The following is a 17,279-nucleotide window of genomic DNA, read 5'->3' on the forward strand; positions in this document are numbered from 1 at the left end:
TTATGGTGCACTGTATAAAATTGATGTAAAATGTTAACTTTTTATGTAGTAAAAACTAAGTGAGATAATGTGGTCTTTTTTGTTGTTACTTGAGCACTAACAATTGTGAATGGATTAAAGTAATGGGACTAGACAAAAGTTCAGTAGTTTATTCATTCAGCACAAATCCATGTCACCTGAGATAAACACATTGTAATGTGATGGACTATTTTAATATTGTGCAAGCCATTTTGACTGTAAAATAGAGGTTCTATCAAACTCCTTACCCTTCACTTTTTGGGATCGTCAATAGAAAACGGAAACATTACCCAAACATTTCATTCACTGGTGTAGATGATACAATACTGTTGGTGTGTTGTGTGATGCTGTGGTTAATCTATTTAGTACAATGGTTGTCAAACTGGTATTTGAGCTTCTTTGGTATTATGGTCATCTGTAATTTTAGACTTTAGATAATTTAATTTATGCTTTAGATATTTTACGAAGTTATACATGGTTTATACCCATGACATTGTTTCAGTTTAGATCTAGACCTAAAACCGATAGTTTACATCCGGTTTAGTTGGATTTGATCTTGGCCTGGTGGGACTTTGAAGGTGAAATATTTTATGAGGTGGTACTTCCTGTTAGTGCATTTATGTATGTGTATGTATATTGCTGTGCTCCTCTATAGTTTATGTACAAGTTTTTGTAAACTAAACTGCACATGAGTTTTACATTGCAAACAAAGGTGCTTAAGCCTTTGATTGTAAATGTGGTATTGTTGTAATGAACAGTCTAAAAGCAGAATAAATATTATAGTTTAGTTGTTACAAGAGTTGTTGAGCTGCCGGCTGCATCACTTGCTTCAAAGCTCAGTCTTTTTAGTGCACATAATGTTACACTGGATCTTCACATAAAGCACTTGCACTGATCACAGTATTTAAACCAACGCTCCATATATCTTAAGTACCCTACCTTAACCCTAAAGCAGTGTTTACCATGGCCCTAGCTTTGCATAGTCCAAGAGAAACCCGCACACTCAGCCAGGAGCAAGAAGGAGACGCGTGGACGTCTGCCCAGTATCGCAGCATTTCCCTGGGAGCAGTCTTATGGACTGACACCATGGCCTGATAACAGCATCGCCCATAGGGGACAGCTGGACCTCCAGAGAAGAGCGGGCAATGCGTGGGCAGGACCCCAGCTGCTCGTGCGCACATGCCCACAAACACATCTTCAGGGAGCAGGGGTGAAGGCAGGGCCGAAGCTGTGGCTGCAAGGGACACTTTGAGCAATGCCGAGCGCGAGAGCACGTAGGCTGTTCCGCTGCAGTAGTCTGGGTAAACAGAATGAGGGTAGGCCCCTGCAGGGACGTAGTGTTTGCTGTCTGGATTATTATTTGGTGCCACGCGTAAATGAACCCTGCCCAAGTACAGGTCCCCGTGTTCATAAGGGTTTCTGCTCTTGTTCAGGAAATAAAGCAAGGCGCTCGGGTTGAACAGGACATCATCATCTGCTTTAGCCACGAAGTGTGCCTGGGGGCAGAATCGGCGAGCCCACCCGAGCATGGAAAGGGTCTTCAGAGTGAGGTTTGCGTATGTGTCCAGAAAACGGCCCTGGATGAGGTCCCCTCGCTCTCTGGCTTCCACAATGAGCAATTTACCAAGTGCTGGGTCAGATGGCAGACCCACAAGAAACAGAGTCATGACCCTAAGTCCTCTGACTTCCACCTCACCTCCCCAAGTGTCCCGGATAGCCTGCCGTGCTCTTTGATTGGCAGGAGCTGAAGAAACCAGAGTAATGAGGTACGGCTTTGCGCGCTGGCACACGAGCGGGCTTGGCATGAGCAGGAACTCCTCGGGACGCGTTGGAGGCACGCTCTGCAGGGGGATGATGCCAGGGTGCGGTTCCAAAGCTGTGTTCATCCTCGCTGAGGTGACCCATGATTCGATGAAATCCAGAAAGAGGATAGCCAGAAGAGTTGTAGCTGCTAATACAGCGCACAGTGAAGGCAACACCCCCAGTCTACCCCCTCGCTTTCCCAAACGGGGTTTACATATCCGTGCGATCATGACCAGAGCACCGCCTTTGCGCAGCTCACAGACCACCGGTGAAGCATTCGACGCACTGCTTCACGTTCACTGCAAGAAGTGACTGTCTCTCATTGCATTGGGCCTGTTCCTTAGTTCCTTCCAAGCGTCTCTCTTACCAGAAGACCAACACCGTTATCCCGATGGTGCGTGCGTCCACACAGTAGCGGAGGGGGTGTGCAGTTGCGCAGATGAAACGGCCGATGTGGCCCTCGGGCATGTGAAATCCAGCTCGGAACTTACTGTATTGGCAGAATGAAATGTAGGTTATTTTGTGTGTGTGTGAGTGTGTGCGTGCGCGCGCGCGTGTGCGGCTAATTTTCACTCGCACATCATAGGCTACATAAATATCTCGAGAAATAAAGCAGAGCGCATTCAATTAAGAAAATAGCTGCAATTTGTTAACATTTAAGCTACGCATTAACTGCAAACGGAGAATAATATCTACAATTTTAGACTAAAGACTATTAGATTAGGCCTACTTATCTTGAAAGCTTTTTCTGTCAGCAGAAGAGTGCTCTTTGAAGCCCCCTCGTGGTGGGTCTCTATAACTTATGACCACTTATTTCCCCTCAGTTCACTTAAAGCTGCACTTCCACCAACACAAGTGCACCTTTTCTCCAGTTATAATAAAAGTATCTTGCTGTTGTAGACCAACCCATTTGGTGTCGGGACTTCGCACTCACGTTATAGTCTGGAAGTGGAACAATAGGCTAGGCCTATTTGCAAAGACCAGTGCTCCAGTCGTTACAGTACACGTCAAAGACACGTAGGCTTGTTCAAAGTCAACAGCTCATTGTGAGTTATTGATATTGGCACGCCCATCTAGTTTGGTTGCTCACATTCAAGTCAGCATTCTCCACACAAGACCCCCTCCTCAGGCACATTTTTGCTACTTTTTCCAAACTAGTAGCCTATCTTTCATTAGAGTGTACTTTGGGTCATTACCAGTGGAGACCATCCATTGCAACTCGGCCTCATTCGGCTGTGGGACCCCAAAAAGCACTTTAACGGGACAAGCACAAGTAGTGCTGTGGTCACATTATGAGTCACAGATGAATGAAATTTAGAACAAAGAAGCTGAAATGATGAGTAACCAAGTAATTTGACAGTTTTGGGCTTTAGCTTTTTCTTTTTGCATATATTAAACTATGTATCTACAAAAATGCAAAAGAAATGTCATATACTGTAGATAAGGAAAGTACTTCACAAATGAGTGCATTATTGTCTTTTGTGTTTATCTTTACCATTTCAAATGTAAATAGAAAACTGCCCCAAGTCATTAGCTTCACATTAAGCCCAAGATGAGCTCAGTCCCCTATGGGTCTGTGATTGACAGGCCTCGGTCACCTTACAGGTAAACAGCCCTCTCCCCGACCCGCTCCCTCCTCACTGCTGGAGGCAGGGCAAGTGCCTGTGTGGGAGTATTTCATTGTTGTGCTGTAGGGCATTTTACACCTCATCCACATTACACCGGTTTTAGAAGCTCTACATTGGTTTCAGGATCAACTTTAAAGTTATTTTAATGTTTTAGATGTCTTAATGGTCTGGGCCCTTCTTATCTTTTACTGCTTTTACTTTAAGAACCTTCATGGCCCCTTCGCTTCTCCGGCAAGGGTCTCCTAGTTTTTTTTTTCCTGTATTATTGTTTCACAATAATACAGTTAATGGAAGCTCAAAGGGAGTAGACTGAAGCAAAAGCTTATAAGTGCTTACCCCTTGTTCATGTACATTACATTTGCAATTCATGATGCTACAGTTATACATAACTGTTACATTTACATTAAATAAACACAATACAATCCTTTCTGAGTATTCTATATCAGTTTCAAAACACAACTATATACCTATATATATATATATATATATATATATATATATATATATATATATATATATATATATATATATATTTGGGAGTTAAGTTTTATCCTAGTTACAATTATCAACAGACTTTTGCATTGTTTTGCATTGTTATTCCTAAAGTCAAGAACATCCACTCCATGCTGATGGTGATAAGCTACATTTGTAGCCACAGTTTCCCCTGGGGTAGACTGACGCGAGGCTGCACACATCTGCGCCAACGTCCCTCCGACCACCAACCACTCAAGAAGGATTGAATGCTCGTGGGGAGGCTTCTGTTTACAGCAAGATATAATTTACAACAAATATTCACATTTTGCATGATTGAATCTTAAGGTTCTAAGTAGAACTTAATATTCAACAAGAAGAAATGGGAGTGATAAAAAAAATTGAAAACAACAATTAAACTGAAAAACAACAATTAAACTGAAATTTGCGGCTGATCCAAAGTGTGGACCAAATTCCTAAAGGTCAATATGTGGTCCTATATGTGCAAAAATGTGGGTAAAATGTGGGTAATTTTCTGTCAGGTCACTCTCATGATGTCCTGATGGCAGGACATCATGCACAGTAGCACAGCGGTTCTCGTGCTTCATTGCAAGAAGGTCCGGGTTCGATTCCCACCTGGAGTTTGGGAGAAACACACGTCATGTGAGGAGGTAAAAATAGAACAGCATATCTACATCTTTACACTATGCTCACTGTGAAGTACGGTGCAGGAGAATCAGGGTGTGGGGCTGTTTGGTTGCCTCAGGGCCTGGACAACGTGCTATCATCAATAGGAAAATTAATTCACAAGTTTATCAAGATATCTTGCAGAAAAACTGAATATAGAATACAAAAACATCTGTTAATACTGTAAATATATATATATACACACATACATAAGACTGTAAATATTTGTATGTAGACATAGATACATACCATTTTCCAAAGGACAACAGTGTGAAGTGTAAAGTGTGAAGTAACTAAAGGGGCAGATATTATAAGACTTGTTCTTCTCCTCTGCTCCGTTTCATTCATACTGTGTTGGCTTGGCGGTTTAATTGTGATTGCATAACTTCACTTTTGAATGAAATAAATAAATACAATTTTAAAAAAATGAAAATGAAATGAAAAACCTGAGAGATTCACAACAGCATGAAATCCCTTGTATTAAATAGCTGGTTGATCCGTCTTTTGCAGCTATAGCTGCTTTTCTGTAGCTTCAGATTAGACGCTCACAACGATCAGGATGAAAATCTTGGACCATCTTGGACTTTACAAAACTGCTGCAGTTCAGTGAGATTTCTGGTCGTTCACTTACTTTTTCATTCTGTATTGTGAATATTTACACGTTATGGCCAATAAAAATATAATCAAATGTAAATGTTTGGATGGCATTAGTTAATTCATTAGTTTATTCATACTTATGATTCTGATGAAAATCAGACAACATTTAGTAACAAATTTAGGCAGAAATGTGAGAAATTCCCCCCCAAAAAAACATGTTTAATTCTTTATTAAAAGAGGAATTCCTGTGGGGAATCATGTCCATGAGTTATTTAAAGTTATTTCACTCCGTCTGATGGAATCATGGAATCTTCTCCTGCCGTAAAGGCTAGTGAATAGAGGTTCATTATTTAAAGCTGTCCTGTGTTCGATATCAGAGGTTGAGCTTAAACAACACTAGGAATTTCACTGTCTGCATTTACTTTAAGGCAAATGGTGGCCAAAGGTCATAGTTCATGTGTGTTATAGCCTGTGGAGATGCGGAGTCTAAATGACATCCGGTGGTCCTCTCATATGCCACAATAATTTGCTGTAAATTTTAATCTCTTAATGCATTATAATGATTTTTAAGGCTCCAAATTTGGAGCAATTCACATGGCGGCTTAATGATTTTTAATTCCCAGCTGAAAAACTGAAATATGACAAGGAAGAAAGATGCCGTAGAAAATACAACTCTCGGACACAAAATAAAAGTGTTTATTACAACCATATGACATGTGCACATCAAAGCATTAAAACTGGTGAAGCTGGTCCACACGACAACAACTTAGGACAGCCCTTGCTGATTTGAAAAGCATGAATGTTCATCAAAAAAGTTTTCCAAAACAAAACAAAATAGAATCATTGTGAAGAATAATTTAACTAATTTGGAATCAAACAGGCACATTTTTATCAGTACCAGCGCAAACAAAAAGTCCAATGCGGTTCTGCCTCATAACATTTGACCCAACAATTGCAAACTGGAGTTGTTTGCCAGTGAGACAATCAGATTCTTTAAATTTTTCCACATCATTTTTGAAGAATTTGTGTTTAGCTTCCATTCTCATTGTCCATACATGTATCAATGGTCCAAGTTCTATTGAAATAAGAAGTGATGTTCCGGCAGAAGATTTTTAGTGAGATAAATGTTTTGAATAATTTGTGATGCTCAATGATAAGATGCTTCAGATAAACTGCCATTCCTTCTGTGATTCTGTATGAAAACACAATGTTAAAAATATTTAACAACAAAAGCAAAAGGTGCCATATCATTATGAGGAATAAGGTCACCAAATGTTAAAGGAATGTTTTTTAGTCAGCACAAAGGCATTCGATCCAATTCCATGAACGCTACAATCAAGATTAATATTAGTTGGTTTGTTTTTGCTTTCCATATATCTATCAAATGCATCAACTAATCCTCTCTTTTTCTTTTGATGTTGAACAAAAGCGTCAATCATCATCACATCATTTGCTAAACAGACATAGTGCTCAGCATTTATAACTGGGGACCTGGGCCTTAGTCTTTTTTTGTCAATTGAGAATCTAGGGCTTTGACTTTTAACAAAAAAAAAAAAAACATAATAGGCTATCTTACTGTCATTATTCGACAAGAATTTTGGAGCAGAGAGTAGAATTAATGCTGTTGGTGTCTGCCAAGCTCAATCAATTTATTTTTTTGTAAAATGGTATTCTATGCTATGATAATAGGCTATGAGGCCCATTAGTTTAGTTGTTGACAGATGTGGCGCTGCGCTACACTGTTATGCATTCACTTTACACTGTGACTATTGCCACACCTGCCCCAAGTAGACTGAAGCAAGGCTGCCAATCTGCGCCATCGGCTCCTCCAACCACCACTCGCTGACACACAGGCATGGGGTCAAGTGTCTTTAATCGAGGACTCAAGGACAATCTGCACTTGCAAGAGCCAGGATTCAAGCCGCCAACCTCTCGGTTATTGGACGACCCGCTGTAACATTTGAGCCTCGTCGCCCCCAAAGGTGAACAGAAAGCAACGCTGCTGAATCTCCACGCAGCATCTCCTAAAAAACGACAGTGTGCCCTCATTATTAGGTGATCGATGGGGTCCTGCTCCAGTCTGGACTTGGCCTAGACGACATGACGTCAGCGGTGTCTGTCGCGGAGAACGGGGTGGAGGTGCGCGGGGGACGCACGCGGCAGAGGAAGAAAAAACATTGCACGCTGTCGTGTGGGGTCACGAACTATGACCTCTAACAGAAGAAAAACAAAACAAATACTTTGTACAATAGGGGTGGCAAGTAATTCCGCGAACGCCGTTTGCCAGAGGTAAGTGACAGACATGAAATGAAAAAAAGATGAAAACCCGGGGAGGCTGTGCACAAAAAGCGCAAAGCTATTCGCCCGGTTAGCATTAGCTGAGGCGCTGCTCTTCCGCAGCTCTGGGATCCGCAAAGGGAGAGATGCAGTGGGCGCGCTCATCCTACAGTCATAAACATTAGCTATAGTTGTGTGACACGACCACCGCCTTTGTCAAAGTGCATCTCCACAATGACATCCTCACGGGGAGACCCGGACACCATGTCCCGCTGCAGCCTTTGTCGGGTTTCTCCAGGCTAGCTGCAGCAGCCGCTAACACAGACTGAGCAATGCGGATGAACTCGACCCTTTTACCTTTGCCATCCCGATGACAGCTGCGGGTTGGGATGTATGCGTGCTAGCGGTGTAGTCAAAGTGTATTCTTGACACATGAGCGCAAGTTAATATTTTATGTATATCGAGAAAGTATTAAAATGTACTAAAGAACCCATATCTTGGATTATTGGCTGAATGCCACATTCTCCATTTTGTGTGTTATGGAGGTTTGGAAAAAGGAGATAGACGTTTTAGACAACTGTTAAATGGGTAAAGGAATGAGACACTGCAGTGACAAACTTCTACAAAAGTCAGTGTACTTTCTCCTGGATAAAAAAAAAATAGAGAGAGACGGTCAATTACATGGGAATATTATAAACATAAAGTGTTTTCCTGTTTGTAATTTTTCATACATTTGTAAGATTTATCTTGTTTATGTCTGATCTTGTTCAAACAGACTTCACTAATGATCTTACAGTATCATGACGACCAATCTGAACCTGCTTGCTCAGCAGAAAGCTGAGTCCAAGCAGGCAGCTGAGGTGTGTATTCATACTTTTGCAAGTAACCATGTTATAATTGGATATTGTGTGTGTGTTACATTACATTTGCATATGATTTATTATTGTTCATTATTTAATGTACATTTTCTTGCAAGGGAATTCCTGATGTTTAAAGAGTTTTTAAATTGTATGTCTTTCTCAGATTCAGTAATGACTGGGTCTCCTCATTGGTTTCAGGTTATTTCCACTGATCCTGCTACAACACCTCCAAGAATACAGGTATACATTTTTAACTTTGGATGGCATCAAAAATCGTGGCCATTTTTAGGCAGTATTTGTGTATATATTAATGAAAAAATATATTTTTTCATCATATGTTATGATATAGGCAAGCTCAGGATCATACTGCTCAAACAAAATAGATGGAATAAAGTATGAAAACCAATAACATGCCCTCCTTTTTGTAAACTGCTAAAGGTCTTGCATGTTTTCATTGAACAACATTTCAAATTTCCCCCCAAAAATAAAATAAAAATGGCTCCAAAGCCTGTTAAAGGTTGCGAAGCATTTTCTTTCTCAGTGAGTAATTGTGTGTTTAGATCTTGCAGAGGCCCCACAGCCAGTATTTAAGTTGCATTAGCTTCCATGTATTCAACAGCGGTGCCACCACCATTGGGTTTTTCACCTACATATCTATCTACATACATGATATTGGTTGTTTGATAGTTTAGGTACACGCGATACCGATACAATTTGGAGTGAATGTAAATCCCCTTACCATGAGTGAAGCGCTTTAGGTGACTTGTCTCATGGAGAAAGCTCTATAAAGATAAGATTCCCTTCTTTTCTTTTTCAATATTGGAACAACCGTCATTTTAACACAGGGCCTTTAGGCTCATACGTAATAACTCAAAATGTCATCATGATCTTCTCTTTATCATTTCTTGAAATTGTCTCTTTACTAATCCCCCAATAATCCCCACTATCAGAATTGCATGCACATGAGCTCCAATCTAATAAATATAAATGTTGCTGTTGTGTAATTTATCCTGTTATGTGTCAATCACATTGTGTGATATTAATACACAATGTATCTGAATAAGTGAATGAATGCTAACAAAATACTCAGAGGTTATTGTTATTCTGACCTTTTAGAGGTAAAAGAGACTGGTTGTTGTGACATGTCCAGCAGAAACCCTTTGTTTAAAAAAGGAAAGTTTTAAAAAGTAACTTATAACCCCCATTTTGTCCCTTTCTCTTCTTATCTGCCATGTGCGTCTTTAACACCCACAGATTGTAACTGACCAGCAGACAGGTCAGAAAATCCAGATAGTGACAGCCATGAACCCATCCTCTGCTCCCAAACAGCAGTTTATTCTCACCACAGCCGACAGCTCCGGAGCAGGCAAGGTTATTCTGGCTTCACCGGACGCCCACAACGCCAAACAATTCATCTTCACCGCTGCAGACAGCCTAATGCCGGGGAGAATCCAGGTACTTTATCCTGTTTTATATTACCAAATCTTGTTGCACATTTGCTTTAATAGTAGCTTCACGTGGTTTCAGATTGTGACAGATCCAGTGTCCATGGAGAGGTTGCTGGGGCAGTCGGGGGATATGAGCCGAGCCCAGCTGGTGGAGTACTGTGTGGTGTGTGGGGACAAAGCATCAGGTACTACTAGATAGATAGACAGATACTTACTTACTTAATTAATTTCATTTGGTAAATTTACTACATTACAGTTTTGTCCAAAAATAACAATGAAACCCATATTTTCTACACCATCTATTGATTATCCTGTGTATTGATAATCACGCAGGTTTTGTACTTGTGAATTTTGTTGCCAGGCCGTCACTATGGAGCTGTGAGCTGTGAAGGCTGTAAGGGCTTTTTCAAACGCAGCGTCCGAAAGAATTTGACCTACAGCTGTCGCAGTAAACAGGACTGTGTCATCAACAAGCACCATCGCAACAGATGCCAGTTCTGTCGGCTGAGAAAATGCCTTAAAATGGGGATGAAAACAGAGTGTGAGTAGTTTTTTTTTTTTTTTTTTGATAATCTATATTCATAATGTAATGTCATTTTAGAACAGGTCGTGGTAAAATGTGCATTCTAATCTTACAGCTGTGCAGAGTGAGAGAAAACCCATTGAAATCCTTCCCAGAGAGAAACATGGCAACTGCGCAGCCTCCACACACAAAATCTACATTCGAAAGGATCTGAACAGTCCACTCATCGCTACACCTACTTTTATTTCTGACACGGAAACCGATGGCTCCAGGTCGGAACTTATCAAAAAGTTTACTTTCTTTTTATATTATTAATCGCTACTGAAGCAGGGTTTACAAGTATTGTTTCATCACAGGTCTAGTCTGATTGACCAGGGGATGCTTGTGAACATTCAGCAGCCTGTGATTCAAGCTGATGGCACACTGCTCCTTGCAACTGACTCCAAGGTTCGGAGACATGACCAGATTTTACACATCAATGCTCATTGTAATAATCCACAATATATCTTTTGTTTGGTATTCAGTTAGAGTCTGGGCAGAATGACTTGGGGACGTTGGCCAATGTGGTAACGTCACTAGCAAATCTCAGTGATTCGCTGAGAGAAAATCTGAACAACGGCGACACCTCAGACAGCCAAAATGAGGAGCAATCTGCCATTGATATTTCACGGTTGGTGTATTGTGCTACTTTATCTTTGTTTATTCATAAATAATAACATACCTTTGCGCTGTACGTTCTTTACAGTGCCTTTGATACTCTGGCCAAAGTCTTGCATCCAAACGAAACAGAATTGGGACATCTGGAGGGAAAACTTTCCAGTGGAACTATTCAGTTGATTGGCCGGGACCAGGAGACTCCTATCATTGAGGTGGAGGGGCCCCTGCTCACAGACAGCCATGTCAGTTTTAAGGTACACTGAAAACTAATGAAACGGTTGTGCACATTTCAACACGAAATAATGGCATTTTTGTTTGTATTTGTTGTAGCTGACAATGCCCAGTCCCATGCCTGAATATTTGAATGTACATTACATCTGTGAGTCTGCATCCAGGCTCCTCTTTCTCTCAATGCACTGGGCTCGATCAATCCCTGCCTTCTCAGCTCTGGGGTAGGGCTTTAGTTCACATGTACTTCTTGTTGTGTTATTCGAGTGTCTCTAATGGTGTTATTATTACATGTACTAAACAGTCAGGAGGCGAACACCAGCCTGGTCAGAGCCTGCTGGAATGAGCTGTTCACTTTGGGTCTGGCTCAGTGTGCACACATTATGAACCTGTCCACGATCCTGTCAGCCATCATCAACCATCTCCAGGATGGTACGGGCCACAGACCACTTCATCATTTCACCGTAGGACACATATAACCTAGAAAACGATAAAAAAAAATCTGTCTAAATCGTTTCTTGCATTGTTGTGTTGAATGGATTTCTCACCCGGGTGTTTTCATGTCTCAGATAAGCTTTCGGGGGAGAGAGTAAAGCAGGTGATGGAGCACATCTGGAAGTTTCAGGAGTTCTGTAATAGCATGACAAGACTGGACACAGACAGTTATGAATACGCTTATTTAAAGGCCATTGTGCTGTTCAGCCCTGGTGAGTCTGAAGATTGCTGTGCTAGCTGTGAAATCCATCTGTCTTTTATATGAAAAAAATATCACTAAGTAGTAGGTAGTAGTTATCAGTTATAATAAGTTTGTGCTGTGCTGTAAAACACAAAAAATGTTGTATTTCGCTATTGAAAAGATGTTTTAACTCAGTAGTTAAGATAAATATGTACTATACTGCATATGTTGTAATACTATTATCCTTATAGAAGATCAGAACAGTTCTTCCACTCACACTTTATTGTCCTAATGCAACTGTGTGTGTTTGTGTGTGTGTGTAAAGATCACCCAGGTGTGGACAGTGGGGGACAGATCGAAAAGTATCAGGAAAAAGCCTTGATGGAGCTGCAGGACTATGTGCAGAAGACGTATCCAGATGATACTTATAGGTACTTTTGTCTTAACCTGACTTCATTCAGATAATGTAATGTGTTAAATATAATGCGATATTGTTTTCAGATTGACCCGTATCCTCACCCGCCTCCCAGCTCTGCGCCTCATGAATCCAAGTATCACAGAAGAGCTTTTTTTTACCGGCTTGATAGGCAACGTTTCTATAGACAGCATCATTCCTTACATTCTGAAGATGGAGACAGCGGAGTACAACAGCCCGGACTCTGACCCCACAGACTAAACGGTGCAGTTGATTTCAGGTACATTTAATTGTAAAATGGTTTAATATTTAATCCATTACACAATATCTCAGTGCCCTTTCTAATGACACAGTGCAAAAATAGTTCAATATTAAGAAAATATGGACTTAAATATGTGATGACTGAATGTTTCTGGAGTAAATGGAGCTCTGATGAACTGAAGGTTTTGACTACTTCAGTAGCTCTTACAGAAGTTAAACTCTAAATTAAGTTAATTTGTATGTCTTCTGCTCAAGCGCTTATTTTAGAAACATAAAACACTTCTGGAAGTGTTTTAGCTGTAAAAAAAAAAAAAAAAAAAAAAGTTTGTCTTAAGATAATTTATCTTTTTGGCCAACTTTTATTGTTTGTACAAAAAACAACTGAAATAATGTGGGCTGAGTCATACAGCATAACTGCCTTATGAATTTGATTAAAGATGGCTGACCTCACAAAACATTGATAGAACGTTTTTGAGTTAACTTAAACTCTTATTTTTGGACTGGGCTTTCAGATTTTTTTTATTTATTTTTTTTAAAGTTTTCCCACGTTTATCTTTCGTGCAATCTCATTGCTTTTCCCCAAGACAATCACTTGTTTACTTTGTGGCATCGTTAATACCGTTTTGTCAATTTGTAGTTTTTGTACTTAATGTAATTATTGTATAGAATTTTGGTTGAATGATTTTTAGGTACATGTAGCAAAGCTACTGTTTTGTACAATGCTTTTTGTATTTGCAAAGTGCACATTCATCAGCTGTTTTGACATTTATGCTGACTAAATTTATGTTTTATTATAGACTTCATTTGTTCGAAACAAATGCTTTATACATACAAAGTGTACTTAAAGTACAGCGGGTTGCTTCTTATTTTAAAAGACGTTTTGAGGGAAGTTGTGTATCTAGGACTCTGTGGTAATGGAACTGAAAACATACACAACAGCATGACTTAAACGGAGGATGTGAAAATGGTGTTGTCTTGTAAAAATAATGTCTGTGGAGTTTAAGCCCATTGTTGCTTTGCACATTTAAAGGCACTTGTGTTTGAACTTTTACATGTATGTCATCAAATGAGTGCATGTTTTAATGGTGGATACTGTTTATCCAAATGGACGCATAGTTATATGTTTATTGTGCATTGCTGTGCATGCTTATGCCTATGTGCATTTCATTAAATGCTGTACAATGTTTGTTTATTTTATTGTTGTTGTGGCTTTAAAAGTGACAAGCAGGTCCAGTTGTAATCAAGACAATTGCTCTGCTTTATGGACTTTTTATTTGTATTTTTTACATATTGCCTACTTGTCTGTTATGTAAACAAATGTAAAAGTTAGCAGGAATGGTGTCATACTTACATTTTCTACCTCACATATATATTAAAAACAAAAGAAACGTATTAAACCCATTTCTGTTTCAGCATTCCAGACTGAGAAAGACTTTGCAGAAACCTAAATAAATTTAAGATAAATAAACATGTATTGTATTGTATTTATCGCGTCGTCTTTGCCTTATTTCTATATTCTATGATCGTTTTTTTTATTTCTTTTTAAAGGACATCAAAACATGTAAGTTTAAACATAAATGATATAGTTAGACATGCATTTGACATGAGTATAATAATATGTTCTACAGGTACAGTTAATCTTTGATTAGATAAGCGTTGAAGGAGTACACTTATTTCCATGATTGTCAAAAGAAAAACAAAAAAAAACAATCATTAAAAACAAAAAAAGAAGAAACAAACTATCTTAGTATTGTAGAGTGCTAATGCTTTTTTTTATTGTTTGTAAAACTGAACTTCAACTAGAAGTTTATTCTAGGAATTGTTTTGGCAAATGTGGCAATTTTCCCATTAAAATAAATTGATGTGGTGATGTAATATTTATATAATAGAGTGCTAACGGGCATAGAACAGGTGGTAAATGGTTTCAGTTCCACAGGAGGTTCATGTATTATCAATATTAGCAAATATGATACCTCATTTTTTTTATGTCAAAGAAAGAAATGGGAGGGACACTATGACTGTGACGTCATAATCCTGCGACTTTGTGAGCTTGGCTTGAGCGCAGCAGCTGAGCTGCAAGGTAAAGAAAGAGGGCATTAAAATGCCTATGAAAGGAACCTTTCCGATCAGGAGGACACTGCAATACCTCCAAAAGGGTGACATTATTTTTAAAAACAAGGTTAAGATTATGACCGTCAATTACAACACAAGCGGGGACTTGAGCGATGGAGCAAGGTCAGAAGCAAAAGCAGCACGATGGCATGGATGGGAAATGGGGGTAATGTTATAAATTGTTATTAACATATCGGAACAATGTGTGTATTGTGTGTTGCAGAAAATTTGTATTTTTCAATATTCCTCAAGTTCAGTATCAAAACCCAAGAGTCCAAATAATGATGTTTAAAAACATGACGCCATCTCCCTTTCTAAAGTTCTACTTGGGTATGCTTTGTTTCTACTATTACTACTACGTACTAGGCTAATAGACTAATATTTTGTATCGGTTTGCTGTTAGCAAATGCTAATTTGTATGTTTTTGTTTACAGACGACGGTGAGCAGGTACTTGTGGATGTGGAAGGAAAAGACCACAGACAAATTGCACAACACGTGAAGAAGATTTTAGGCAAATCGGAGTAAGCACATTTTCGAGACCGACATTAAGAGACTTGTTTACATGCAAGCTGCTTTAAAGTCTGTTCAATGAGTGTCTGGAAGCCAGTGCAGAGACTGGAGCACTGGACAAATATTGTTGTATTTTCTGATTCTTGTCAGGACTCGAGCAGCTACGTTATGGATTTATTGCAGCGTACTTACAGCTCATTTAGAGAGACCATTGAGCAGGCTATTACAGTAGTCATCCAACCTGCTGCAGAACCGATACCTGTGACGCTGTTCTTAGATGAATAAAATAAACTGCTAATATTGATTGATGTGGCTGTTGAAGTAAAGGGCTAAGTACATTATTATGCCTTGATTTGTGGCATGTTTTTGGTTTTAGAGAGAGAGACTCATTTTCATTAACATTGTTTTCATTGTCTTATTGAGCAGTCTTGATCACATTAACCAATTACTTTTTAATTTCACAGAGACACATTACAGGCTGAGACGCAAGCACAGATGCAGGCCTCAAATCCTGCTAATTTTGGTCCAAAGAAGTACTGTCTTCGGGAGTGTATCTGTGAAGTGGAGGGACAGGTGCCATGTCCTGGGACTAAACCTTTGCCAAAGGAGATGACTGGCAAATATCAAACCAAGATGGCTGCACAGCAGGAGTGAATTTTGTTTTCATTGAAGGGACAGGAAACATGAATAATTTTTTTGCAGAGGAAAATAAAGTAGAAAACTACTCTTTTTCATCCCCATACCAGCAAATGTGCTGTATTACATAATGTACTTCTCATTAACTTCATTTCATTTTTCATGTATTTATTCATTTGAGCAGCATAGTAGTTTAAACATATTTTACAGAAGAAAAAGATCAAGACTATTGTGCTCAAAACTTATTAACGATACTTCTTCATTCATGTGCAGAAATACAAATTTGGCTTGTATATATTGTACTATTTTTTGCATGGTAAATGAAGTGAACCCTGTATTACTGTCTTTGGACAACATTTTGAAAACCACTGCATACTGTACACAATATTTTTATTGATGAGATGAAAAAATTTGTTTAATAAATTTACATTTGTTTTCAAACGAAGTCACATTGCTGTGTTATTCGAATTTGTTCAAGTAAAGCTTGAACAAATCTGTTTATACAAGTTAATACCATTTGAATTTCACACGGTCTGTGATCATAGTCAAATGAATGTTAAACACAAAGGTGGATGTGGTGGATACCTCTACATAAGCAGCACTGAAAAAATGTAATACTTGCTGGCATTGATTAGGGTTAACATGTACAGTAAATGTCACCTGGTAGTGAGTTGTGGATCATCGTTCTACAAACTTGGGATTCGCTCTCTTTTTAGTTTGTACATTGTACATAGTGTTAAGCAGTTTTTTTGCAGACGGTAAATTCCATTCACAGTACGCAGCCACCAACTGAATGCACACATTTCAAAACAAGACTACAGTCCATACCTTGAACACAATTCATGGCTTACACACAGCTCCCAAAACTCTTGCACTCTTTGCAAAAGACACATTTTTCCTCATTTGAACGCACCTTTGCCCCATAGCACACATGATTTAAAAAGCAAACACTACGAGGCCTAATTGGGACACTTTTTCAACACAATTGTCAAAACAAGCACACAGCCCAAAAGTCTTCATATTTAACACATGATTATTACAATGTGATATAAACCCACTTTGCATTATGTTAATCTTAAAATGGATAAAATGATGCCTTTAGATGCAAAATGCAATTGCCACGACTACTTTGCAAGAGAAACAAGTGCACAAACTGATCATGATTTTAATTTAGCAGATTAATGCAAAACACATTGACTGAGCAGTGCTTAGTGTTACTTTTGCTGTGAGCTTGTGCGTTTTGACAAAAAGTGAACTTTTGATGCAGGAGTGCAGTGCTTTGTGAGCCGAGTCCTAACAAAGAAAACAGTTTTTACAGGAATATGAGTGCTATGTTTAGAAACAGTCAATTATTAAAACTGTAACAGAAAAAAGTTTAAGATCATAAAATAACGATGAGTTAAGTGCCACTGGATAATGTATATGGAGGGAATAAACGTCTTCTTTTGGTTTGAGGCCAGCATTATCCCTA

At 39.1% G+C, this 17,279-nt stretch overlaps 3 protein-coding genes across 7 annotated transcripts; 2 read left to right on the forward strand and 1 right to left on the reverse strand.

Moving 5' to 3' along the window:
* Positions 1-618: 618 nt before the first annotated feature.
* On the reverse strand, positions 619-2,214 carry b3galt4 (UDP-Gal:betaGlcNAc beta 1,3-galactosyltransferase, polypeptide 4). The gene has a single exon (XM_079557947.1). It carries the CDS (start codon positions 2,049-2,051, stop codon positions 954-956), a length of 1,098 nt encoding a protein of 365 aa, XP_079414073.1. The 5' UTR covers positions 2,052-2,214; the 3' UTR covers positions 619-953.
* nr2c2 (nuclear receptor subfamily 2, group C, member 2) lies at positions 1,868-12,842 on the forward strand. 5 transcript variants are annotated; one of them, XM_079557943.1, is made up of 16 exons: positions 6,978-7,493; positions 8,257-8,341; positions 8,540-8,581; positions 9,596-9,617; positions 9,690-9,796; positions 9,869-9,974; positions 10,151-10,330; positions 10,428-10,584; positions 10,669-10,759; positions 10,837-10,982; positions 11,058-11,223; positions 11,300-11,421; positions 11,502-11,629; positions 11,767-11,904; positions 12,199-12,304; positions 12,375-12,842. In XM_079557943.1, exons 2-16 carry the CDS (start codon positions 8,282-8,284, stop codon positions 12,547-12,549), a joined length of 1,746 nt encoding a protein of 581 aa, XP_079414069.1. In that variant the 5' UTR covers positions 6,978-7,493; positions 8,257-8,281; the 3' UTR covers positions 12,550-12,842. The 5 variants fall into 5 exon arrangements, 4 of the variants coding, with proteins under 4 accessions (XP_079414070.1, XP_079414071.1, XP_079414069.1 ...); XM_079557945.1 differs by lacking the exons at positions 6,978-7,493; positions 8,257-8,341 and adding an exon at positions 1,869-1,990; XM_079557946.1 differs by having other exon boundaries at positions 9,596-9,796.
* A 1,747-nt stretch (positions 12,843-14,589) lies between these two features.
* mrps25 (mitochondrial ribosomal protein S25) lies at positions 14,590-17,277 on the forward strand. Its single transcript, XM_079558148.1, has 4 exons — positions 14,590-14,784; positions 14,885-14,991; positions 15,096-15,183; positions 15,637-17,277. The coding sequence occupies exons 1-4, from the start codon at positions 14,651-14,653 to the stop codon at positions 15,824-15,826; spliced, it is 519 nt and encodes a 172-aa protein (XP_079414274.1). The 5' UTR covers positions 14,590-14,650; the 3' UTR covers positions 15,827-17,277.
* The last annotated feature ends 2 nt before the right edge of the window (positions 17,278-17,279 follow it).

Source organism: Gobius niger, assembly GCF_951799975.1.
Source record: "Gobius niger genome assembly, chromosome: 6".
NCBI classification, from domain to species: Eukaryota; Metazoa; Chordata; class Actinopteri; order Gobiiformes; family Gobiidae; genus Gobius; species Gobius niger.